Source organism: Physcomitrium patens, chromosome 2 (genome assembly GCF_059467195.1).
Source record: "Physcomitrium patens ecotype Gransden chromosome 2, ASM5946719v1, whole genome shotgun sequence".
Lineage (NCBI taxonomy): Eukaryota > Viridiplantae > Streptophyta > Bryopsida > Funariales > Funariaceae > Physcomitrium > Physcomitrium patens.
The window spans coordinates 8,571,749-8,596,916 of record NC_143411.1 but is presented as its reverse complement, the minus strand read 5'-3'; the positions used below and the strand labels follow the sequence as shown (position 1 = coordinate 8,596,916).

The following is a 25,168-nucleotide window of genomic DNA, read 5'->3' as shown; positions in this document are numbered from 1 at the left end:
AAAACTACCTCCCTACTCGGTCACGCAGTACTAAGTACGCCATGGTTTGCTTTGATCCGCGTCATGTCGGTGTCCAAACAAAAGCAAGGGAAAATATGAGCATGGGCAAACACACCTGCTATGTACATACAAAGGAAAATGGCGATGGAGTGGGCCGGTCGTTCTGTGGCGATTTATGAGCCAGCGAAGTGAAATCCTCCAACAGAGAAAGGTAGGGAGAGGGAGGGAGGAAGGGAGGGAGGGAGACAGCACGAGAGGGATCTGAGCTGTTTAACAAGGAGGACACGATGGAAGGGAGAAGTAGGAGAAAAGCGTAGGAGAGAGAAGTGCGTTGATCGTCGTCGAGGCCCGTCATCCATCTCCTACACAACTGAAAGCACAACGGAGAAGGACGAACGGGAACTTGGCTCTCAGGTTGTTTTACTTATTGTGGGTTAATTTACATGGTTTCACGCCAACACACGCAGTTGAACGCTTCATGAACTGGTGGAGCCAGTGGAAATTCGTTTGTCTGTTTCGCTTTCGAAAGTACCATTATGTAGGCCAACAACTTAGGTTCGTAGCCAGTTTAGCATGTGACGCCTAAACTTTGTTTGGAAAATCCAAATTGGCTCGGAAAATCAGGTATTTGTCGACCCAAGCACTAGTGTTTACAACGCTGGAATTTCACACTACACAACATTGGACAAAAAGTGTACTGATTCCGTAAGAATTGGGCACATGGACCGTATCTGAACAGCGTCCCCCCCCCCAAGTTTTAGAATTTCGTTCTCCTGCATGTTTGCATGCTCAGAGGCACAGATACTTCAAGTATACTTCAGTGAAGTCAATGGCGACCATCATGGTGTAAGTGCCCGCAAAAAGAGTGTAGCAATTTTTTAAAACAAAGTTAGTGCAAGTGGATATTCTGATTTCTGAGACAGTTGAAATCCTCAAAAATAAAAACAGCCCTCCGAGTCCTACAGCACCTCAAAGATCCTTGTTCAATATATGCCGCTTGCGCGTGTGATTGAATCGGCCTCTTAAATGAGCACATGCAATTCAATAATTGAAAGGTTTTGTAATCCAAAAGACTGCTGGTAGGAAAGAAAGAAGAAAACTTCACGTCACATGATACACCCTCTGTGCATATTCCCATGCAAAGAAGAGAGAGCTTAATCTATCTAAAATCTACACGTCCCATAAATATATCTCGTGATGATGCTAAAGAGATGTACCTAAGTTCTACGTATTACGAATACAGTGGTCTAAGCGGCAAATGATTTCCCACAACCACAAGTTGAAGAGGCATTTGGATTACTGAAGGAGAAGCCGCCTCCAATCAGAGCATCGCTGTAGTCCAACTGCATCCCATACAGGAACAACAGGCTCTTCGGATCACACACTGCACAAACAGCAAGATACAAAAAAGCATTAATGCACTTACGGGTAAATAGCACGTGAAGTCGCATTTCCTAAACCAGGGGGGATGAGATGTTGCAGGACAAATTAGAATCTCTAAACCTTGTTGAGTATTATCATACGAATTTTTTAGAAGGCTTTATCTGCACGGAAGGATGGCGTTATTTTAAGGTACAACCGAGCTTTACCCATTTTAAAACCCTCGTACTCGATCACAGAATCGTCGGATCGAACATTGGAAATCTCTTCAAAATCCATGATATACGACATGCCGGAACAACCGCCCTGTCGAACTCCAACACGCAAGCACAATTTATTGTCTTGGCTGGCCCTTAGTTTCGTCAGGTGACTCAATGCTTTTTCTGTGAGCGTAATCGCAGGCGCCACGCCCGATGGTGATTCCGCCGCTGAAAATCAAAAATCGTATGCGTTGTCGCGCAAATTACATACACATTAGATTTGTTTTGCCATGTGATCGACACCTAGCACGATGAGATATGTGAACCAAGTGCGACCACGATCGAAAACACAGGAATTCACTGGGGCCGCAAAAGACAAAGAGCAGTCTAAAATCCTCAATCCACTGAATTTCATCGACGACGCCACAACTTACACAGTCTGCATGACAACTTTTCCACCAATAACCCTACAGAACCCTAAATCTCTAAATCATCGATTGCAAAGGATGGTAGGTCCATGCATACACTTAGTAAATTGGTAAGCTTCAACAAACTATCTCACGATTCGCTGCAAGAAAATTTTCAACCAAAAATTCAGTGCCATTTTTCCTGGTGATTGCACTAGCACCGCAACAGTTTGTAGCTAGAAACTCCGGCAATCTCAGCACCTTCCTCTGCAAACTTCAAAACAAACTGATGCATGCAAAGAAAAGAACGACATTCTCCTACACTGTCTAAAAACCGCAAGCATAAAACCCCCTGCAAACCGCACCGATTCACCGCCGGGTTCAACCATGCATACGAAACGCACACCCACAAAGCACTTCAACCGAGAAATCAACCCAACTTGCAAAACCAACTTACTCAGGTCCGCCGCTCGCACAACGAATGATTTCCTCTTGTGCGGCGCCCTTGTGGTGACCAATACAGGGGAGACCGCTTTCACTCCACACACGGCAAGTCGGGACGGGGCAATCATCGCGACGCCCAAGTGCGAAGGAGAAGAAGAAGAAGAAGCCCAAGTGCTCGCCATCACCGTTTGTGCCAACATCGCCGCCATCTCCAACAATCTCCGCGGCTTCACCCACTTCTACTTCAGCTCCGTCTCAGCCTCTCCTAATTCTTCTCCTTCTGCCGCCACGACCAATTCTCATGCTCCAAATCCACTACAGAAAATTCACGACAATATGCAATCTCGCGGAGGACTACGACGCACACCAGCCAGCCTGCGAGCGAGCGAGCGGTGGTGGGTCTCCGAGACATTCGAAAATGCGCTAAAGACCGTGTAATCCGCCTACCACCGTGGACCCACTTATGAACACAATATCGTGGAATGTTGAGGGTGCGAACACATTCATCCAAACAACCCTTCAATCCCCTCACAGATGAAACTGTTACGCATCCATCTGTGGCGTTGTCGTTTCATTGGTGCGATCCCTCCACGTCACCCGGTTCTTGCCACATCAGATTCGGTGATAGCGATCCAGCTCGGCGAATATTATTTGGGAATAAATTCGGATTCTTCGTTCCACCATTCCATGCACGATACATTCCAACAGGGAATCTTCCACGTGGCTCTTGGGATCAATGTTAGTTTCGATGTTTGTACCACGAATGAGGGGAATGGAAATAACATTTACTTTAAAGTAAATATCATGCTTGCGAAACTGTTGATGGCTTTTAATTTCTGCAACAAGATATTTGGTGGTCTTGTAACATTTTTATCTGTATAATTGGGCCCCTTTTTTCCTTTTGTTGAACTTGAACTAGGTTTTGCTTTATATCCAACCAATAACGTCTTCATGATACAATTTTAAGGATTTTTCTGATGAAATATGTAATGTTTTAATGTTTTATTTGCACTACATTTTTCAATATATTGGTCCTTCTTTTAAATTAAATACTTCTTTGTACCAACTCTTTGTGGAATTGTTATGCTCTTACTGGCTTTGATTGTTGAATTACTACCAACCAATTAGAAATTTCAATAACAATAGAAAGTAATTATATATGAAAAATATAACCTTGGTCCTTTATTGAGTCGAAGTCTAATTGTAGAATACCGAAGACTCTAAATATAAAATGCATGATTTAAGGTAAATGCTGATAACAACACACGTAAAAGATTATACTTCAAGTCATTTAAATATATAATTATCATCATAGAAATAAATTTGTTTCTCAGTTCTTTTAGGCACCAGAACAAAGTGTATTGGGTGTGGACGTATTTAATTACACAAAAGAATAACAACTCAAATTATAAAAAAGTAAAATTTACACTACATAACGTGCACAGTTCTGTGTTGAAAATTACATGTTAATTGCCATCAGACATAGCCTTGTACTTCCAAACGATTCCCTTGACAATTTGGCATAGATATGACAATAATAACTTTTATCAACAAATTTGGAAAGGCTTGTTAATAGAACCACCAAATAAATGAATGAGAGAGATACAATTACAATTGATCATCCACCCTTATCTCTTAAGCAAAGGGAAGTGGAAAGGGAGGGGGACCGGGATAATTTAACGTAGGAATACCTTAAACCGTGTCAGATCCTTGAACCAACTCGAAGACCTTGTTAGAAACTGCGCTTCTGCAAACCCAAAACCGCTTTGAAGAATGTAGAAAGATTTCAAATGAATTCCAAGTCCATCAACGATCGGCAGATTTTACGACGGAAGCGGTGGTTTTGTGCGATGGATGTGGTGGTTTAGCCTGTTTTTACGAGCGGTTTTGCTCATGTCTACGACTCAGTTCAGGGGTAAAATGCAAAAAATTGCTTCGATAATTTTTATCAATTCAACCACTGCGGAGATTCGATTTTTTTCTTTTACAGCACAGAAAACCTTATTTCTCCACCCAAAACAATTTTTTTCCCAAAAATAACACCCCCCCAGATAGCTGAAAACCCTTAAGTTGACTGTTGAAGGTATTCCTACGTGAGTGTGGGCACTCTTCTTGAATGACGGACTTGACGTGAGGAACTATTGCCAGCGAGGCAGAGGCAGCCAAGTCCACCTGGCACAAGGGTCCGAACCAATCCGATGCCGGAGCGCGTCCAATGGTGCAAAGCCCGTCTACACGACATCCATCCAAAAATCATCCTCTAAATGAATGAAATGAGCACTATCGTAGATAAATGATAAACGCCGCTGCCACAGGAAGAAGGGCAGAGGGGAAGAAGAAGAGGCTGGGCCAGAGCGAGAGGATTGGTTTGCTGCTTCTGCTCTCACTCTCACGCATGGTTTTGTCGCAGGGATTTAGAGCTTTCATGCCCCAATTGCATACACACACACACAGGGGAGTGCCAGAGAGCGAGAGATAGCGAGAGAGAGAGAGAGCGAGAGATACACTGAGAAGTTGAAGAAGAAGGAGAAGACCCAGTGTTGAAATTTTGGTCTTGGTGCGATCAGCGTGGAGCATTGGATTGTGCGAGCCGGCTCTCAGGGCGAGGATTTCCGTGAATTTGTTGCGTGGTTGCAAGGTGATTGCGTGAAGGGGCGAGAGTTAGACGTGAGTGCGTTTGGGAATCACTTCGTTAGTCAGGGATTGCGATTTAGATGTGTTGGAGATTATGTGTGAGGGGGGTTTCCGGATCGAATTTTGTGAGTTGGGTTGTGTTAGTGGGTGGTTTTGGTGTGAAGTTTGTAGTATTTCTGGTTGCATATGTTGGAAGAGAATTGGTATTGGGTCAGTGAAGATAGATCATTGTCGAAGGGAGTCGAGGCTTTCCTCTTTTTCGCACTCCGCGCGTCTCATTTCTTTTGTCCTCTTTTTGTTTCTTTGTTGGGTTTGTATGGTGTTGCTATGTCTTTCCTCGGTAGTGGAGGACATTGCCAATTTGGGACGCTGGTTGAGGATATATTGTGGTAATAGTCATCTACTGCTGGGTTCGTTGCTCCTCCCCAAAGGCCCATTCTCCTCTATGTCAGTGTCACGTTCTTTTTGGGCACTCAACCATCACCGGCCCTGGGTTGTATTTACCGCAATTTCAGTGGTGCCAAGCCTGTCATCCTCGATGATCACAAAACCCATGTTTCTTCATTGGGTGTCGTTTACCCTGGCTCTTTGATCCTGCGTCTGAGATGTCATGCCACATTGCCACCCTCATTTATGTTCGGTCATCCCTAATTTTCAACAGTTTGCTCAATTGAAAGATGGCTGAGAAATTGTTAGAATCGAGGCGTGTAAATGGTTCAACGAGCCTGTACCGTTAAAATATTATCTATTTAAGAAAATCTAATACAGTCCAAAACCTGGTAGTCACATTTGCATGGACGAAGTCATTGTTGTAGCAATTCAGAAGTGTCGCAAAATCGACACCTATCCATTGAATTTTCTCTGCTTTGTTAATTTTGTTCCAGTATTTTAATTGACTGTAATGTACTTGGAAACGAACATATCGAATTTCGGATGTCAAAAGTTTTCTTTTTCACCTCGTCGTAGAAGTGGACCTTTTTTTCTACCATGTGTTTGAAGGAGCCTTGAAATCAATCTCCGTGAATGCAGGTGAATGCAAGCATCAGGGATGGCATCGTGACGCAAGTGGAATTGGATGGGCTTCTTACTGAATAGAGCACGAAGAGATTAATTAAATTATTGTGCTGTAGTGTTGGAATTAAGGTGACACAAGGACCGCAGCATTTGAGCATGGGCAGGTTGTACTTGATTCAGCTGGACGGTCGCGTCTATAGTTGCCGCTGTTGCCGCAGTCACCTGGCCCAATGCGATGAGCTGGTCTCGAAGGTAATGTTACTCCATTTTCGATATTTGGAACTCAGCTGCATTCGATCCAAGTTTCTCTTCTGACGTTGCTGTATGAGTTTATGATTATTATGAGTTTTGCTTGCTTTTGAGAATTTCATCCACATTTATGGAATCCTTACGAAGCAGTTGAATCGTATGTATATGTTCGTATACTTCTCGACTCAGTGTTTACCAGCTAAGTGAAGAATGAAATATACTTCAGTTTAGCTCTCTAACAGTTATCTTTTCATGTGTAGTCGTTCCACTGTCGACATGGGAAGGCCTACCTATTCAATACAGTGTAATTATTCTATCACGAACTCAATGCGACTTTGTCCTAGTTTATCTTGTCGTATCTTGTGTACAGAGTTTCATTATCTTCTCCTTCTTCAGATATCAGTTGATACGCTTGCTGATTCCTATCGAATTATGAAAAAGATTTTGCTTTGAAGTGACGGTGAATATTTTAAGCCAGGTAGCTTTGATTCAGCGAACACTACGAGACGACTATCTTATTAATGAATAAATTATGATTGCTACGTTGATGTAAAGATCGTTTTCAAGAGCAAATATTTGACTGCCCATGTTCTATTAAAGTTGGGTACTAGTCTTTTCTGAGAAGTCTCTTAAGTCTGATGGTGTGGTATAATTTTCAGGGTGAATGTTTCACTGGGGCCACAGGAAGATCGTTTGATGACAACAGGCAAACACACTGTGGCAGATATCTGTTGCAATTCTTGTCAGCAGGTTGTGGGCTGGAAATATGTACGTATTTCCACCCTTTTCAAATGATGATCCCACATATTCAGAATCATTTTCGGTTCTTTTGAATTTCAGTCTGTTTTGTACTGGGTTGTTGTGATGGAAGGATGGTGTTTAAGCAGTTGTGAAGTCAGCCTTGATTCTTGCGTTCGCAAAACTAATGACGTGCCTGACATTCCATTTCTGGGTTCATTTATATTGGTGTTTGACATGAGCAGGAGTCAGCCTACGAAAAAAGTCAGAAATACAAAGAGGGGAAATTTATTCTTGAACGGTGAGTCTTTTGAACCAACTATTTGTTTCTGAAGTTTTGACCTTGCATATCTCCTGTAGGTATATCACAATGAACTCTGCTAGTATCGTACAATTTTATGTTGCACAACCAATTTTCATAAAACCTCAGAATACTTAGTTGATGATTCAGCTTAACATATAGTTGGTGACTTAGGGCTAAGATGATCGATGGGGACGGTGGCAATTTCTTTTTGGAAACCCACGAAGTGGACAGTGATGCAGAGAATGAATAGCCGAACATCTGCTGTATCCAGCCACCTACTTAGCTAATTTAAGGTGAAAAGAGATTAGTGGCTAGATGCTGCCTGCCTGGATTCACCAAGTTGGGATTTTAGTTGTTTTCAACATTGTAGACTCCTCCTCTATGTCCGTCTGCTGTGTGCAGTATACACATACTCAGAGTCAAAAAAAAAAAAAAAAAAAAAAAAACACACTTGCTCGCTGAGCTTGTAGTTTTTCTGATGAACGTGCGTTTTGTACAAACATCTGAAAGTCACTGGAGCTACTCCATTGAACAAATGTAAATATGCCTTTATTCTCTGACTCACAACTGTTGTGGAGTTCTGGTTTGCAGTGGACTACTGTGCCGTTGTTCGAACACGCTCTAATGGATTATAGGAGGGGCTTTTGGTGAACATAGAAAGTGTGTTCGATCTGTGAATGTGTTTATAGTACGTTCATAGCTTACTTTTGGTGAATGACTCTTGTGATATGTTGTCCGTATGTTTACCAATGCGGTTTGTTCCTGTTTCCCTATATTGAAGAAAAAAAGTTACGACTGTATCGTGGAGTTTGAGTTGCGTTCACTGCATATCTTTGATGCATTTTTTAATGTAACATTCTTGAAATGATTTGAATTTTATTAATAGTCGTGGAATACCACTTATGTAAGTATTTTGCAGAAGGATAAGCTAAGTTTAAGAACAATAGAACGGATAGATCTCATTAAACCTGTGTATTTATTGCACGTTTGTTGTTCATATATGTGCGTAACAATGTGATTTCAAAATCACATAGAATTTAAGCCAGCTTTGTTGCCTCTTTTGCTTTCAATGATTTTAATTGCAATTGATTTAAATTCAATGCATTATGTACCTATTTTATAAATTTCAGATATTTAGTTGAATTCAAGCTTAGTTTGAGAATGAAGTATCACAAGTACCTGTATATGAGTACATGAAATTAACCTTATCTTTATCAAGTATGAATATGTATAGTGGTTGTAATAACGATTGAAATTGAGTTACATAATAATTAAGTGTGCACATCTCAAAGCCCCAATCTATTTTTATCATTTCGAAAATATTGTGTGTGTAGTAGAAGATAATGTACAATGCTGGTTTTGAAATGCATTACATTCTTTTCAAATTTTATCCTATTTCTTGTTTTTAACTTGTTGGGAACATAAAGGTATTGCTTAAAAAGATTAAAATCCTACATATTTTTATTTTAAAATTCATTATAAGAAGCACTACATAATGAAATATTACATATATATATATATATGAGAGATAATATTACTATTTTAAAATGAATATGAAGTACCACATATAGTATTATTAAAGATAAGGAAATAAAATGTGGTGAAATAAACTCAACTTACTAAATAGAAGTAATGATGGTTATTGCTATTATCATGAATGAATGAGTGTAACATTAATAGAATTTTTTAAAAAATAAATATCAAATAAATTAGTTATAATAATAAATTTTAAGTAAAAACAATTTATAAATCTTTGTATAAAGATCAATTTTATGTATGTATATATATATACATTAAAGTTTTAAAAACATATCACAAATTTTGGAGATGCATTTTGAATTTTACTTTATCATGCTTTTTTAGTGGTGTATGTTTCTTCTTGCAAAAATTGATTGCTTTTTGTGTATCATCAATCAAATATTTTATTGTGATGCTCAGTTGTGTTGATTGCATTGAGATTTAGTATTGGATTTTATAACACTATACATGAGTTAATCTCTTCATTACGTTACTTTCAATGCAATGATAAGGTCCCCAGTTGTAGTAATAAATTATATAAAATAAACTTAAAAGACATATTATAGATTTCAAATAGTAGTTGTGGTAAATTTTACTTCTCAATTTTTTATATACTGAAAATTTATAATCAAGTTAATAAATTTGTATTCTTTTCATACTTTTATTCAATAGTAAGTAATTATAATCTAAAGTATACATTTCTAATATAAGTAGAATTTTTGGGGAAAAAAAATTACTTTCACATTCTGAAGTTGAATGTTTGTTTTATTGCATATTTATATGTCAATTTTATATATATATATATATATATATATATATGTATTGTCCTTAATTCTCAATTTTTTTTCATTTTATTTGTATATAATTGTGTATTTTTAAGCTTAGAATACTGTCATCTTAATTGTCCCGATTAGCCTAGAATAATTAATATTATTAAGTTGTCATTTTGTGTGAAAATAGGTGAAAATGCACTTAATGGGCCTCATGTGATTCTAATTAATGAAAACTAAAAACGTTGTGCAAACGTTCTATTCCGAGTTACCAATGAACTATTTGCTGAAGCAAATAATAAAGACATATTAGCACCAGATATTAATTCTTCGATTTGTATTTCCATTTACACAGTACTTCTAATTTTATAAATTTCAAACGAAATTTGATTTATAAATTTTAGTTTGCTTGAAACTATATAATTGTTAATATTGCAGAGTGATGCATGCTTATGATAAAAAAAAATATTAATAAAAAATTATTATAGTTTTATGTTCATCAACTTGGATGTGCAAAGATAATGAAGTTTTTGGTCTAAAGCTTTAAAAAGTTACAAATATAATATTTTGCAATGTTTTGTATTTGGGGTGTGTAATATTATCATCTCATTATTATTAACATATTGGCTATTAACATGTGTTTTAACAAAACTATTGGTAGAAGACATTGCTACATAATAACTTTTTATAAGATAATTTTTTTGTTAAAAATCTTTTGATAAACAATTATGTTACTACTGCTTGCTTAATCCCCTTATTTGGAATGCAAGCAATTCCTTTCTAACATATTTTTTAAAAGATCAGATATACTAAATTTTATTTCTTATTGAATTACATGAAATAACTCAACTTTTAATCTTTGTGCTAAATAAAAAGTCGGAAATGTCCACATATTAGTTTTGTAACTCTAATGTCCAATTGATCTTTAAATTTATCAAGACAACTATGTATTTTTGCTTGATTTTTTTTAATAACGAAATATTACATAAATTGGCAAAAAGAATATAAATCTGTGACTAATGACGAATGTTTTCTTCAAAATTCTTCAACAGAAGTGTTTAGAGTTTACTGTATTTCGATTATTCCAAACGTGAAGACATACATCAATACATTTCTCTGTTAAATCTGATTGTTTATTTACATTAATATGAATGTGAATGTTTTTGATGTATATCATTCTACATGCATGCATAAGAAATTGAATTTTGCCTTACATTACCCAAAAATAGATTATGTCCAAGTTTAAGCTTTATACGTTTGTTTCACATTTGGATTCCTTAGTTCACATGAACTTTTGTGCATATAATTCAAATTGTGATTTATGAATGAACATGGAATAATCAAATCTGCAAACGTGCTTTAAATATGACTACTTGATAATAAATAATAATATTTTACCGAAATGATACATAAACTTATAGTATATCATTCCTTGCTTTCAAAAAATAAACACATATACATAATAATTGAATTCACTTGAGAATAAACGGAACTAGTATTGATACCAAAATAGATGTGTATATATAGATCGTAACACCAACACCGCAGATTGGAAATGGTAGTTGCCATGATTGGCAAGACTATTGATACAATAAACAAACGCACTTGGGCAATTTCTTTTCATATTTCTTAATGTGTAGATGAGTAAGTTAAATATTCTAACTTTTGATCATGACCCAGAAGAGCTAAAAAGAAAAACGAAAGAGTAAATTCAAGCAATGGGCGAGACACATCAGCTGTTGGCCACTTACAGGATCTTTCAGGAGTTGATCAACCAATACGAGGTTGGCTTCGAAAAGCAGCCTTTCATCACCTTCTCGTCCTGCCGAGGTACCTCTAGTTTCCACACAAATCCCATGGCGTGGTGGAAATTATGGCTTCTTGTGGTGCCCGATAATCAACACCCAACAAACAGGGTCACGCCTCGTCCACAGGCTGCTCCTCCTGTCTCGAACTCTACACCTGGATCCACACACTCCTTCCGAACATTCAACTCGGTCTACACCAATAACTCAGTCTTCCTATAAGATCAGCTTTCATCAACAGAAAGAAACTTTCGACCAGTGACCCACCTGTGAGTAGTTCGTGGACTACCACTATGCAGATCGAAAAGATCCAAAGACTAAGATCCAAAGACATGTGAAAAAAGCAACCACTGATCTCAACGATGAAAAGGACTACGGACATTCACATCTCACACAGTAGTGCAAGGCACACTGATTTAGAACAGTACGTAACAGCCCGCTACTACGTTTAATACAAATCTAACGTAGTGAATGCACATTAGACAGAAACACGATGAAAGTTAGGTTCATCATCACGAATATTTAAGTATTGTGGTGATTTTAAGCTATCATAATCAGTTAGTATGCCATTATGAACATATAATGAAGGTAACGAAAGAATGATGTTATAAGTGAACGCTAGTTTATTGAAATCTTAGCGTTGAACGTACACACTAGTTTTTGCTAATTAAACTGAAAGAGTATTAAGTTAATGCAAGGGTAAATCGCACTATATTGACTCACAACAGTTGAAATAAACAGTCTAACTTATCTGGTTAGCAAAATAAATGCCCCAAAAAACCAAAGCCGTAAGTCATCTCAGCAGACAAGCATATGCCATTGCTGTAAAAGCCGAGCCGATACGCAACGGAGGCCTTTGTCGCACCCATTCGCTCACACCTGTACCACTATGGTACGCACATAACATATATAATCCTCCACTCATTCCACAAGAGAAGCATGCACCACTGTGAATGATCATACTCGTAGCCAAACAGCGGAAGACTGGGACAGCTTGACTGCTACGTCAGTACTATACGGCTTCCTACAGCCTGGGCAACGCCCATCATCGGATGCGATTCTGTGGTAGCAGAACAGGCAGAGTTGAAAGCCACAAGGACAGGGCATGTATGATGAGTCTGTCATATCAAGCTCCTCTGTGCATATAGGGCAATAAGATGGTGATGGCTGTTGATTTTCCCAAGTACTCCCATGCGCATGACCCCAACCTTGGTGGTTGTTATTGCCGGAGTGATTTGGGTACGTGTGCTGCTTGACAAGCGTCGGTAAAGTTGGCGGTCGAGATACATCGTCAGGACGCCAAGCCCTTCCACCATTTCCTCTCCTGCCTCCAAATCCGGAATTCCTGTGCTTGTAATCGGATTTCAATTGAGCACCCTGCATATCAGAATGATGTGGATTGTAATGATGAGCACCGTTCTGTTTTCTATCGTGCTGCTCTTTCTCTTCACTATGCAGAGCACGATCAGAACCAGGGCATTTGTGCAACGCTTCAGGTCGATGTTGGGAGCTCTGTATATGCAATGCATCGAAAGCAGATTCCCAGTCGTCATCCGCATCGTGAGGCTCATCATGGTCTTCTGAACCACTCCCTGTGTAGCTGCTACTTGCACCAGAGATATTGAATCTTAATTTGCTTATATCACTACTTGATCGCAAATGCTTTGGGCCCTGCTTTTGTTCACTTCCCCCATCCAGTTCTTCATCCCCAAAATACTTCGGTGCCCTGCAAGAAACATCCTGCCTTCTTGCAGGAGCCTCTTTTTTGAGGTTCTTGACTTCATTGTTCGAACCATTGCCTGAAGACCGTGACTGTGACGCAAGCGAAAATATAGGTATCCGTTCACTCATCGATCCAATCGAGCCTAAGCTTTGACTTCGAGTATGCCCCGACGGACTTGCTCTTTCCTGCGGCATGCACTCTCCATCCCCTACCTTGTGATGATGCTCGCAGTTTTGATATGGTAGTTGATTATTTTGTAGCTGTTTTTCGGGATTCCATTGCTTTCCTGAAAGAGGCATCAAGGATGTATCAAGACATAATTCAGTCAAGCATAAAACTCACCACAGAATTGCTAACCTGCCACTATATTGAACGCATGAGGTTATGAGTAACTTCGCTAAGAACGTTGCTCCTACTACCACTCAACTTTATATTACCATCTACGAAAATGGAGGCGACAACATGCACACAGGTTGCCAAGACATAATCCATTAGAAAAATCTTTTAAACGCGCTTCATAGAACAAACCACATGCACACATAACCTACCTTCAGACATTTCGTTACATAATTGTATTCCACACTCGAAGTGCCACATAACAGTATGGAAAACAAGAAAAGTAAGAGAATTCAGTTATACGGCTGCATTCACCACTGCCAGACATTTAGGTGGAAAGATGAGCATGTCTCCCAAAAACTCTGCAGTTCGAGACTCTGAGAAAAGAGCGCAGCCACAGTTGCCATTCCTAGCGATAAATAAGGTCCACAACCATCAAGAACAAGACGAAGGGCTTACTCTACGCACAAGACACCTAAATCGAAATTTTAGGCCCGGCAAATGAAGGATAACCTCCAACCTACTATTGCTCTCTTACAAATATTTCAAAGCTCTACATGTGAGGAGCTACCTTGTGAACCTTGTGACAACCACTGTTCTCTGCGGGCGTCCAGCTTACATTGCTTCAGTTTGGCAAACCGGTTCCCCTGAACACATAAATCATCTCTCAGTACTGTTTTAATACTCGAAGAACCTCGAAGGGATGATTCCTGTCACATTATTTTATTTAGGACGACATGCCTGCATACACCTAATTCCAAATCTGCAGTGTTAGTGACTACCGCAGAGTAGGAATTCAGAGAAGTGTATTGCTACAATTCCGATTGCGGGTCTAGTTAAAACCAAGACCTTCCTCAATCCCCAAGAGAGTATGATCTTACAAACGCTGGCGACAGTTTCTGGTAGATACTGTGATGAGTAGGGAAACATAAACCCGCACCAGACTGAACCGTGCAAACACCAATTAATATGCCACCACAATCCATCAGGAGACGAGACTATATTAAGGTCTCCTACATATCAAAAAGACAACAAAAGACCGCAATTTTGTAGGAACATTGGATAATGCATTTCGAAAAAATCAGTCACAAATGTAAATCGCAAGTATTTGTGTAATAGGATTGGACTGGGCACAAAGGCTTGGCCACTAGACTTCAAAATCAATAAAAATATCCTGACTCTTTGTTAAACCTAAAATAAACACCAAGCCACTCCGCTTAATCCTGATCGAACACAAAGAGGACAGCGCGTGACTCTTCACATCTCTACTCTTCCTCAAACTTGGGCATTCTCATGCTTGCGTACTTCTCGAAGCACACCCTATTCCTGACCGAGATGGCTGCCTTAGGATGCGTGCATGGTGTATACTGATTAGATTAAGCCTCAAAATCTTGAAGCAGATCTTCACGGGGGTGTGAATTGAAGCATAAAACTGGGGCTTGAATGTGTGGAAAACAAAAGGGTTGACTGATACATAGTCAGTGGTGACAAAGAATATTCTCGCTGTACTTCGTATTGGACCATAGATGCGCAACAAAACCCTCAGGCGATCCATCTCTGTACAGTAAAGTACAAAATGAAGTAAAAGAAACCCGCACAAAAGATCCGCAGCGTCGTAACTATGAGAATACCTAAAGTTACGCACATCAGATACATATAGGTGCGTGTAGACTCGTATTGTGATGGAAAACTCTGTCCAAAATCCTCAAGTTCATGTGCAAACTAGTGAGGCACTTTAGAATAAGTATAACTAACGCACGTATGCTACACCATTTAGACAGTGACCCTTGCCGGCACTTTTCGAAATGCGACAATCTCCAACGGCACAGGAACTCAAGTTATTAGTGCCTCAAAAGCACAGAAGCTCCAAGCACACGACAAATGAAAGAGGTAAAAATGATGGACTCACATCCAAACACCTAATATCACAACTCGATAAGCAATCTGCACCAAAGGCCCCAAGAAGGCGAAAATCACACCGTTATCACCACTTCACCAACCTGAAGAAGCCATCTAAGGCTGCCACCGAAGGCTCCAGAAAATTCATCGCATGTGTAACCCGAAAGAGTGCCACGAGACTTGCCACCAACACGGATTCAAGGCGGTAGACTGACAACATACCCTCTTCCGACGACCAGGATCTTTACTGCTGAAAAAATCCCCACGATACTGCTTGTTCTCTCCGCAGTTGCCATTGCTATGCAAACGCGCAGAATCCTGGTGATGCTCAAGTTGGCACTGGAACGCCAACACAGATTTGTTATTTTGGCTCGCGCCACCTGCGTTACCGCCACTGCGTCGCTGCACGGAGTGCCCATTCGAAAGCGTGTTGGAAGCTGCCATTTTAAAACCACATTCCACCACCATACCCTAACCGCTTCCACCCTCTCTCTCTCTCTCTCTCTCGTTCTCTCTCTCTCTCACCCAGAATCAAAACCTTAGCAAAATCTCTCCGACTATCTATCTGCCCACTTCACCCACCTCCTCCAGCCTTTGCCAGTCGACGCAATCAGCACGACCCACCAGGACAAAACCTGCAGAAAGGGGCGATCGATCGCGGAATCAACATCGGAATCGGTAGAAACAAGCGTCGCCGAGGAGAAATTGGGGAGAAGGTCACGACATTATGTGGCATTCATCCTACGAAACCCTGCTTGCTGCGAAACTGTGGCCCCGCTCCCTCTCTCTCTCGCCCTTTCCTTCCCTTCCCTTCTTCCCCCAGGCTCCGCCTTCTTCTGCATGACTTCCTTCTCCAAACCTCTCCCGAACCTCTTTTCCGAACCTCTTTTCCGAACCTCTTTTCCGAACCTCTTTTCCGAACCTCTTACCGAACCGGTCTTTACCGATGCTGCGCCGAACCTTCACCTACCGACGCTCCCTCCGTGTCCTCTCTCCGTGCCCTGCTCCCATGCCCGCACCTGCCCCATTTCACCGTGTGTGCATGTATGGGTTTCCTCTTCATTTGTTGCTAGTGAGCAAGTGAGTGAGTCATTCTCCACATTCTTCTCAGTTCATTATCTTTACTACTACACTTGTAATTTTTTTTTGAATGATTACGTTACCCTTTTTCTTTCTTTCTTTCATGGTTTTATTTATTTGTTACAGTTGTAGAAAGTTTATCTGTTTTTTTCCGTTCCAGCAAAGGATCCTCAACATAGAGAAGAATTATTTGTGTGTGTATATATATATATATATATAGATATATTTATATATATTATGAATAAAAACAAAAAATGACATACATTTAGTATTTTCTTTTCTTTGTTGTTTTGTAATGACATCTTTTATCTTTATTTATATCCTTTTATGTATGTTATATTATTAATAAGTTACTCTCCTTGGTTTAAAAGAAATTGTGACTTTGTGGAAGAATGTATCAATTTATTTTACAAAAAAAAAATCAATTCTATGAATTTTCATTTCTATGCTTAATTATATTTCTAATGAGAAATTGGGCTTAATATTTCTACAAAAATTGACATCATTGCTAAAAGAATCAAATATGTGGTAAACACATGTATCAAATATTTTAAGTGGCAAAGACAAACTCTATCTACACAACTATTTCAAACACTTTTTGTAAATATTCTAAAAATAATGAAACTGATTTTTTTTTGTTAACCCATTTAATCGTGGTATTTACAATGTTGATTTTTTTGAGTATTAACATCTCTCTAACTTCTTAGGAAAATATCTCATCTCCAAATCTAAATCACAAGTTTTCAATTTCAATATCAACAAATCAATTAATTGTATGGTCTTAATTCTGGCATTGCTAATGCCTCCACATTATTGTTGCCTTGTTCTCTATCTACCACAAACCACCTTTGTTCAACATCTTTTAAATCAATTATTTTATTATTATTATTATCAATTTTATTGAACAAAAATTTTGATTGGAAAAAAAAAAAAAAAAAAAAAAAAAAAACTATAAAAGCTATAAAAATATGTCAAATAGATGGCAGATTGTGGTGGTAGTAACAGAAATTGCCATGACATTAACAACACTCTTAATTCTACATATATACATTGAAAGGATATGTATATTTATAAATTGTGTTTCTTGTGAAAAATAAATAAATACAAACTTAAAAAATATATATATATATATATATATATATATATACATAAAATGTCATCTTTGATCAAATATAATTATTTTTGCTGTCATATAGTGTATGCATCACTCATCAAAAATAAATTACACAACTGCTCAATTTGACACCACATGCATCCACTATCTCAATTTGTCTACTATTACCAAAATATTGAAATGTAATATGCAAAAGACTTGTAATGGCATGCATTAAGTCATCATACTATTGTTATAATGTATTCAAAAAAGGTTACAACAAATTTGCTTCCATTTGATAGCAATTGTGTGTTGATACTTTTAGCTTCTTCTCAGAACACAACTTTTTCCTACTCAATCAATAATGCCTCCATAATGCAGATACCAAGATAGTTCTGTGTTGGAGAACAGAAAGTCTCTTTTGGCATCCGAAGAGATAATAACTTATATTATGCAAAAACGTAACTCAATTATGCACATTACTAGCTCAAAATGTTGGTATCGATGAATTATTAGCACATTACAACTCACAACACAAACTTTTGCTTATGAAACCTAAATATGCTTCCGTAATGGGCCTATCCACGTTTCATTCTTCGTATGTTAAATGAAACACACGAATTATCATCAGTTCTTGATGCTTTTTGTAATGGTCTTAGAATCAAGACCTTTACAGAATTCACTGGGTACAAGTAAATAATCACCTTTGGGGCACATGTAGAACGAGTCTCCACCCGAGTCAATGAGGTAATAATATACGAAGCACCACAAAACGTGACTCCCTCACACACAAAACGTGATCAACCATTTGCTGCCAAACACAGTCGTACAGCAACGAAGCTGTAGCAGACGCTGTTATGATTGTATCATTAGCCTTAATTGTTTTCATAACTGTTTATTTCGTGGCACAACGATACCCAACTGAGTCAGTGTCTTAAAAGCAATAGATTTTACAGGATGGTTTGAAAGCGTTACCAAATAGCCGAACAAGTTTAAGGAACCTACTACACCTGCCCTATGTAAAGCATCGGCACTGTTGCTACGCTTGCTACTAACCCGAAGCACGTCGACAACCTCGCTGCTCACTGGTAGAGAGGCAGACTGCACTTCAGTTCTCCGTTCGGGTCAGTAACTAGACAACCTTAAGGAGTTCAATCTGTTTTACTATGAAGAAACAAGACACGAACCTGACAGCTTACCACAAACTGATCTTCCATATGCTAAAACAAAAATCATTACTTCAAAAGGCGTATCTCAAAAGCACCCACCCAGAGCATGACGTGAGCATGCCAGTGGCGTTGACAGACTAACATCTATAGATCGAAGTCCAAAGTAATACTAAATGACGTCTACAATTTGTACGAAGAAAGCATTTCGAGCCCCACCCTACAATGCACCATCTCGAAACAAGAACTCATCATAATATCCACCGAACTGCAACCTTCTCTCACAAAAAAACCCTCTAGACCTTTTATGCTCCAAGCTTTGTCACCTATTGTCAGAAACTACTTGATGTACTGTGACATCCACTTGATGCCCTCGCCATAGCCCATCTTCCGCACAATACTGCACATAAAGACTTCAATAGGTCGAATGTTGGAATCTCCCAGATTCACCTTGCCCTTGCCAGTAGTGTAATTGCTTAGACCCAATGAATACCGCAATTCATCTTCCGAAGCGGCATATGGGATGTCAATCTTGTTCCCGAGAACTAAGAAAGGCACCTGACCAAGCGAGTCGTCAGACAGCAGAGCATCCAGCTCCTTCTTCGACTCCGAAAACCTCTCCTTGTCAGCAGCATCTACCAAGTAGACGATACCGTCGACCTATACACGACAACAAAGCGTTAGCACGTGCTCTCTCGCACACAATCAACACTTTCAATGCTTTGAGGTAATTAGGGTTTTGATACTGATCGCACAATCAGGTCAATACAAATATGAACCTAGGACAGACCTAATCAGCACTGCATTACCTGCCACCACGTGTAATCATGAAACCTATAAATAACCGAAACAAGGTGCATTGAGAGAAGAAAGAATACGGGTGAGGGAACAACATCGAGTGTCAACAAAACCAAAATTCCACGAAGAACCACCTGGAAGAAAACAACATCATCCGTAACCAATTGCTTGAACTAATTAGCATCCAAACAATTTCGTAGCACCTGGTTGACCATGTCTTTGACCACAGCACGCAGAACGTAAATAGTTGTTAAGGACCTATTTACAAAAACATATGTACCCCAGCGGAAGCCACTGCAGACTATTACAGATAAATGCACTTTACACCCTGCCACGGTAATCTACATCTCTTATCAACCCATAGAACTAGACGTGATCCTTCAATCAATCTCGCACTGCTGACGCACAAAAGGGAGGGTCCATAAGTAGAGATTGTAACCTTGGCATAATAATCCTTCCACACTCGCCTGGCGATCTGGTGACCACCCAGATCAAATGCTTTGAACTTGATTTTTCCGATACTCAACTCCTCCGAAGTAGGATATTGCGTCGGTTGATGTTGGGCCAACCTCTGTGTCACCACAATAGGATGCAATTTAGTGAAAAGAAAAGAACCACCGATTCCACTTGATCGAGCCGCTACACAATCGCACCAATTATCGCGCTTCAGCACTAAAACATTTCAAGTCTCATGCACAAGCCTTTCAACAACTTACGGCCCACTCCATAGAGTATCACTACCTCCTCTCAAATTCACTGTAAGAACAGCACATACAGAAAATAAAACAAAGGCAAAGGCAAAGGCAAAGCAAAAAAAGTCAAAAAAATATTTAAGCCAATATAAACCAACTTCATCCGGCACCGAGTTGAGCTCCTTTCCGACACCAGATCTTCCGCGCGTATGTGTGTACACACACACACACACACACACACACTCACCCTTACCCTCTTCATCAAGAACCTCCATCACAATCTAACCTCCACAGCAGCCCTCATCACAGAACACTCTCCATGCTCTCGACAGCACCGCGAGAGAAATTTAACAATAAACAAGAAAGCCCAGCACAGTCCCAACCCGTGAATGAAACCCGCTCTCCATCTCTAACTATCCTTGGGAGCAAACGGAGCCCTCACCTCATCCTTGAGCATGTGCAGCAACGTGGTCTTGCCGGCGTTGTCCAAGCCGAGGAACAAGATTTTGGCCTCCTTCTGCCATAACCCTAAGGTGGCAAGCACGCTGTAAAACCAGTCGAACAAAAACATGGTTCCAGAGCCCTCGCTATCGTCGCCCGGCGCCTCCTCTTCCCTTCAACCTTTTCCACCGAAACAAACTCCCAAACTCCGCTGAAGAAGCCTCGCTCGCACGCTACGTGATTCCGCCTTTCTGCGGACTCGTCTGCGTGCGAACGGAGGAAAGGTACTTGAAATAGCCTCCACAAGACGGGATTGCGAGGATCGAAGTAAAGTTCCACGAAGTGATCGATTGCAGAAACAGCAGAAGAGGAAGAAGAAGAAGCAGACGAAGAAGAGCAGTGGAGAGCAAGCGAAGCCAAGCCCAAGGGCGAGGCCAAGCCAAGCAGCAGCAGTAGCGGAGGAGGGGGAGGAGGGGGAGGAGGAGAGACGAGGGACGAGGGACGAGGAAGAGGAGCAGCAAGTGCAGCAACAACAACAATGCGTTGCCTGGCTCCAACCCGGTGAGGTGCGGGCGCGCGGGCAGAGGGCCGGGCCGGGCTGGGCAGGGCAGGGCCAAAGCACCACACTGCACACATCGGGCGCGTCGCAGATGCCGTGTGAATGCGACCCCGTCATGCCATCTGGGACCCACCCACCCACCTCTTTCCACCTGGACCCCCTCATGCAAAGAGAGTCTGGGCGCCACCTCGGCTTCGCTTCCCTACGTCTGGTTTCTTTTGTTAGATAAAAATAAACATTCACCTCTCTACTTTATACATGATAGTGATCAGCTCAACTAATACAAAAAATTATATTTATAAAAAAAGATTAAATACAAAAATTGGAACAAGTTGGATACCATTTTCATTTCATTAACATGTCATAGTGTGCCTGAAGAGTCATTTTTATCACACCAACATGGTATTGACATGTGCTTATTTTGTGTGTGTGTGTGTGTGTGTGTGGATATATATATATATATATATATATATACATATATATGTAATACTGTATATGTGTACAAAAAATAACCAATAAATAAATTTATCAATAAAATTGAGTGAGATGAAAAATAAAAAACTCCTTTGTTCAAATTAAAATATATTGCCCTATAAAAAAATATATGTGTTACATTTCTATTATTATTTTAATATAAATAATATCAAATAAAGTTAAAATCCTTCAATTGATTTTTTTAATGCTATAATATAGTAAAGCTTTGAGAAGATATGACAATGTGAGAAATCAAGTTCCAATTTCAAAAGCTAACTTATATTTCTATGCATTTGTTCATATATTTTTTTACTGAATAAATGTACACAATTTAGTCCAAACTTATGCCATAATTGTGTTGAATCTAATTTATAGTTGTCTGCTTTATTTAGTTCATTGTATGGTATTAAAAAATCATTTTAAAAGTTTGATTTGTCATCATCTATATATTTTAGGAATTCAATTCCAATAACAAGATTCTATTTTGTAAAACAAGTTTGATGCTAATATTGATTATTCATTACAAGGTTTTCATCTTGTATACTTCTCATAAAACTCTTTTAGATTACAAAGAAGTTCATTTGACACAATAAGAGGTTTTGATTATTAGGGGATATCATCACCAAAAAACTTGAATTACAAACATCTATTAGGTATTCCTGACATACCATAAATACCACCAAAATTACCAAACATTCCATCTCTAAAAAGACCTTACTTGCTTCCAAGCATATATTTGTTGGTAATGCATTTAATTAGACTTGCATTAAAAATAAAAATAAAAAGTGAACTCTACAAAATACTTTCAATGGATCTTTTATCAAAATTATCAAATAAATAATTCCTCTATTTGTAAATGTATGCAATTTTTTAAGATAAGACATACCACTTTTCAATTTCTCATCTCTTTTTTAGTCATAAATTTGGCGCTTATGCAAATCATTTAATACATCATATATTTTTAATATTTATTTAAAATTACTATTTTTTACTTTTATATTAATTAAGATTTTATCAAGAAATAATTTTATTGCTACTCTCTAATTTACTTTCTTTAAATTATTATCAATTAATATCTTTGGTTCTTTTGACATAATTAAAATTTTGAATCTTATATGATAAATTAAATTCTTTTATTTTCTTATTAAATTTCCTTACATTTTTTTTTATTAACAACAAGAATAACAATCAATTTTGATTACTTTTTTATTTTCTTGTTAATTATTTTGCATTGCTTCAATTTTGTTTTTCATATCAACATGGTTATAGAAGTTACAAAAGTCAATGTTCATTTATAAGCTCTTTTAACTCTTTGTAACAATTGATAAAATAATAACAAAGACAATTAATGTATTCAAAATTAGAATTGCACTGCCAATTTGTGATTATTTTATCTTTTTATTTTTTTTATTAATATAGTGCGGTGTGGCAATGGTTGATTGGTTGGATTGTAGTGTAAAGAGAAGCATGTAATAATAACATTCTTAAGGTCAAGTTACCATGGTGGTTGAGATCACAACAAGATCTTGTAGGCAATTTGAAGTAAGAGTAGATTGTTTTGCTTGCATTTGCTACAGCCTTGTAAAAACAATTGTAAAGTCCATAAGATAAAGGCCATCAAAAAAAAAAAAAAAAATCAACATATTTGTATAAAAAATATATAGCAAGCCAAATAATTATTGGATTTTTATATGATGTTTCTAATATTGCTTTAAAATAACACTAGAGTGAAGATTGAGCTCCTTGTTGACCAAGTCATGAATTAACTCCAACCTTGAAGTTTAGATTGTGACATATGGCAAGTAGCTTACAACACATAAAGACATGTGGAAGTAAGAGCAAAGGATTTTTGCATCAATTTGCTAAAACCAATGACATTTGGCAATACCTTACAATACATGATAATAGAATTTATATAGTTATAAGAACTCATAGTAATGAGTCTATACAGTTATATGGCAATAAAATAATGATAGGGACTACATTGTCATAGGCAAAGATATACAATCATAAGATTTTTTTTACAAAAATATATATATATATATATATATATATATATATATATATATTCAAAATTCTAAATATCAAAGTTTGGAAGATCATTCTAAGAGCATATAGAATTCAAATTTGACAATTTTAGAATTTTTCTTGTATAAAAATTACCCAAAAAGGTGAATGGTATGCTAGATTTATAAACTAGAGGTAATTTGGATGATACTTAAGTGGCATTTATTCAATGTTATTTGTTTATTAAGTGACTTTTAATTTTATTATTTTTTTAATATTTAAAATTTTATCTTTTTATCTTTTACTATTACAAATTTGGTGATTTGTGGCCATTAATTGCTCTATTTTACGTATAATTTGTGATTTCTAACCATAAGTATAAACTACTTATTTGATTCACTTGTGAATTTTTCTTATATATTATTGAAAATAAAGATTTTATTTGGATTTATGGTTTTTATTTTTGGTATCTTTCCTTAATTGCAAGTATTATTATTGAAGATTTTCTTTGAATATTATTCCAACTATGTTAAAGTGGATTATATTGATTGACATATTGTAAAGATGAAATTGAACTAATAGTCAACAAGATTCATTTGTTGACACATTGGCCTTATAGTGATTTGGATGTGATTATCATTGAATTACAAAGATTAATAGTGGTGGTTGGGACAAGTTGCCTTTAAGCTTTTAAATAATTATACGTATTCAAGTTATCATTTTATAGTACATGCTAAAAATTGATATTGTTGATTTTCTTCATTAGACTACTTAGACATTAACCACATCTAAGACATTGAGCTAATAATAAATATTGACAAGGCTTTTCAGCATAATACAATGTTGGATACCACTAAGAGAGTTTTGATCTCAAATGACGACACATTTTATAAGATAAAGGATAATTCTTAGAATATGGTAAGAAATCAGTTCTTGAGACAAGCTCGGAGCATTTTCTTCTACAATTGGAGCCTAAATTTCAAACTTGAATGAAAAAAAAAAATACCAAAGATCTTTTACTTTTACTGAGTGATGTACTTTTGAAATATTACCACAATATTTAGAGAATGAGGTATTTTAGACTTATGGAAGATATGATAACGAGCACTCACTTAAATTGCAAGAGATGGAAAATTATTTGGAGGTCATAATAGAACTTATTTCATCTCTTAAAGAGAGTATTATCTCTTGTTTAATTTCTATAATGAAAGAAAAAGAACTAGTTAAAAAAAAGTTAGAATAACTTTAGAAGTTACTAAATGAAAGCTAATAGCAATAGCCTCAAATAACAGTACCAAATCCACCTTATTATTAATGATTCAAGTAATGAAAAAAAAATTATTTGCAATAAAAGAGCTACTATCATTTGAGTCATTCTAAGTGTTTATAAAATATTTGAAGAATGAATATGAAAGCTTAAGGTTTGATTAAATTCAA

The 25,168-nt window shown here is 37.8% G+C and overlaps 4 protein-coding genes across 7 annotated transcripts; 1 reads left to right on the top strand and 3 right to left on the bottom strand.

Moving 5' to 3' along the window:
* Positions 1-979: 979 nt before the first annotated feature.
* LOC112295840 (uncharacterized protein ycf83) lies at positions 980-2,753 on the bottom strand. Its single transcript, XM_024547843.3, has 3 exons — positions 2,445-2,753; positions 1,590-1,808; positions 980-1,384 (listed from the first exon to the last, which is right to left on the bottom strand). The coding sequence occupies exons 1-3, from the start codon at positions 2,638-2,640 to the stop codon at positions 1,248-1,250; spliced, it is 552 nt and encodes a 183-aa protein (XP_024403611.1). The 5' UTR covers positions 2,641-2,753; the 3' UTR covers positions 980-1,247.
* Positions 2,754-4,764: 2,011 nt separating this feature from the next.
* On the top strand, positions 4,765-8,170 carry LOC112295849 (protein yippee-like At5g53940). Of its 4 annotated transcripts, none has more exons than XM_073532365.2 (6): positions 4,765-5,069; positions 6,095-6,331; positions 6,589-6,632; positions 6,988-7,096; positions 7,312-7,367; positions 7,962-8,170. In XM_073532365.2, the coding sequence occupies exons 2-6, from the start codon at positions 6,236-6,238 to the stop codon at positions 7,993-7,995; spliced, it is 339 nt and encodes a 112-aa protein (XP_073388466.1). In that variant the 5' UTR covers positions 4,765-5,069; positions 6,095-6,235; the 3' UTR covers positions 7,996-8,170. The 4 variants fall into 4 exon arrangements, with proteins under 4 accessions (XP_073388466.1, XP_090101624.1, XP_024403631.1 ...); XM_090245498.1 differs by having other exon boundaries at positions 4,765-5,098; XM_024547863.3 differs by lacking the exon at positions 7,962-8,170 and adding an exon at positions 7,542-7,937.
* Positions 8,171-12,046: 3,876 nt separating this feature from the next.
* LOC112295833 (uncharacterized) lies at positions 12,047-16,220 on the bottom strand. Its single transcript, XM_024547819.3, has 3 exons — positions 15,644-16,220; positions 14,094-14,169; positions 12,047-13,472 (listed from the first exon to the last, which is right to left on the bottom strand). The coding sequence occupies exons 1-3, from the start codon at positions 15,887-15,889 to the stop codon at positions 12,421-12,423; spliced, it is 1,374 nt and encodes a 457-aa protein (XP_024403587.1). The 5' UTR covers positions 15,890-16,220; the 3' UTR covers positions 12,047-12,420.
* Positions 16,221-18,463: 2,243 nt separating this feature from the next.
* On the bottom strand, positions 18,464-21,207 carry LOC112278805 (small COPII coat GTPase SAR1A). Its single transcript, XM_024512597.3, has 3 exons — positions 20,693-21,207; positions 19,998-20,129; positions 18,464-19,420 (listed from the first exon to the last, which is right to left on the bottom strand). Exons 1-3 carry the CDS (start codon positions 20,819-20,821, stop codon positions 19,100-19,102), a joined length of 582 nt encoding a protein of 193 aa, XP_024368365.1. The 5' UTR covers positions 20,822-21,207; the 3' UTR covers positions 18,464-19,099.
* Between the last annotated feature and the right edge of the window lie 3,961 nt (positions 21,208-25,168).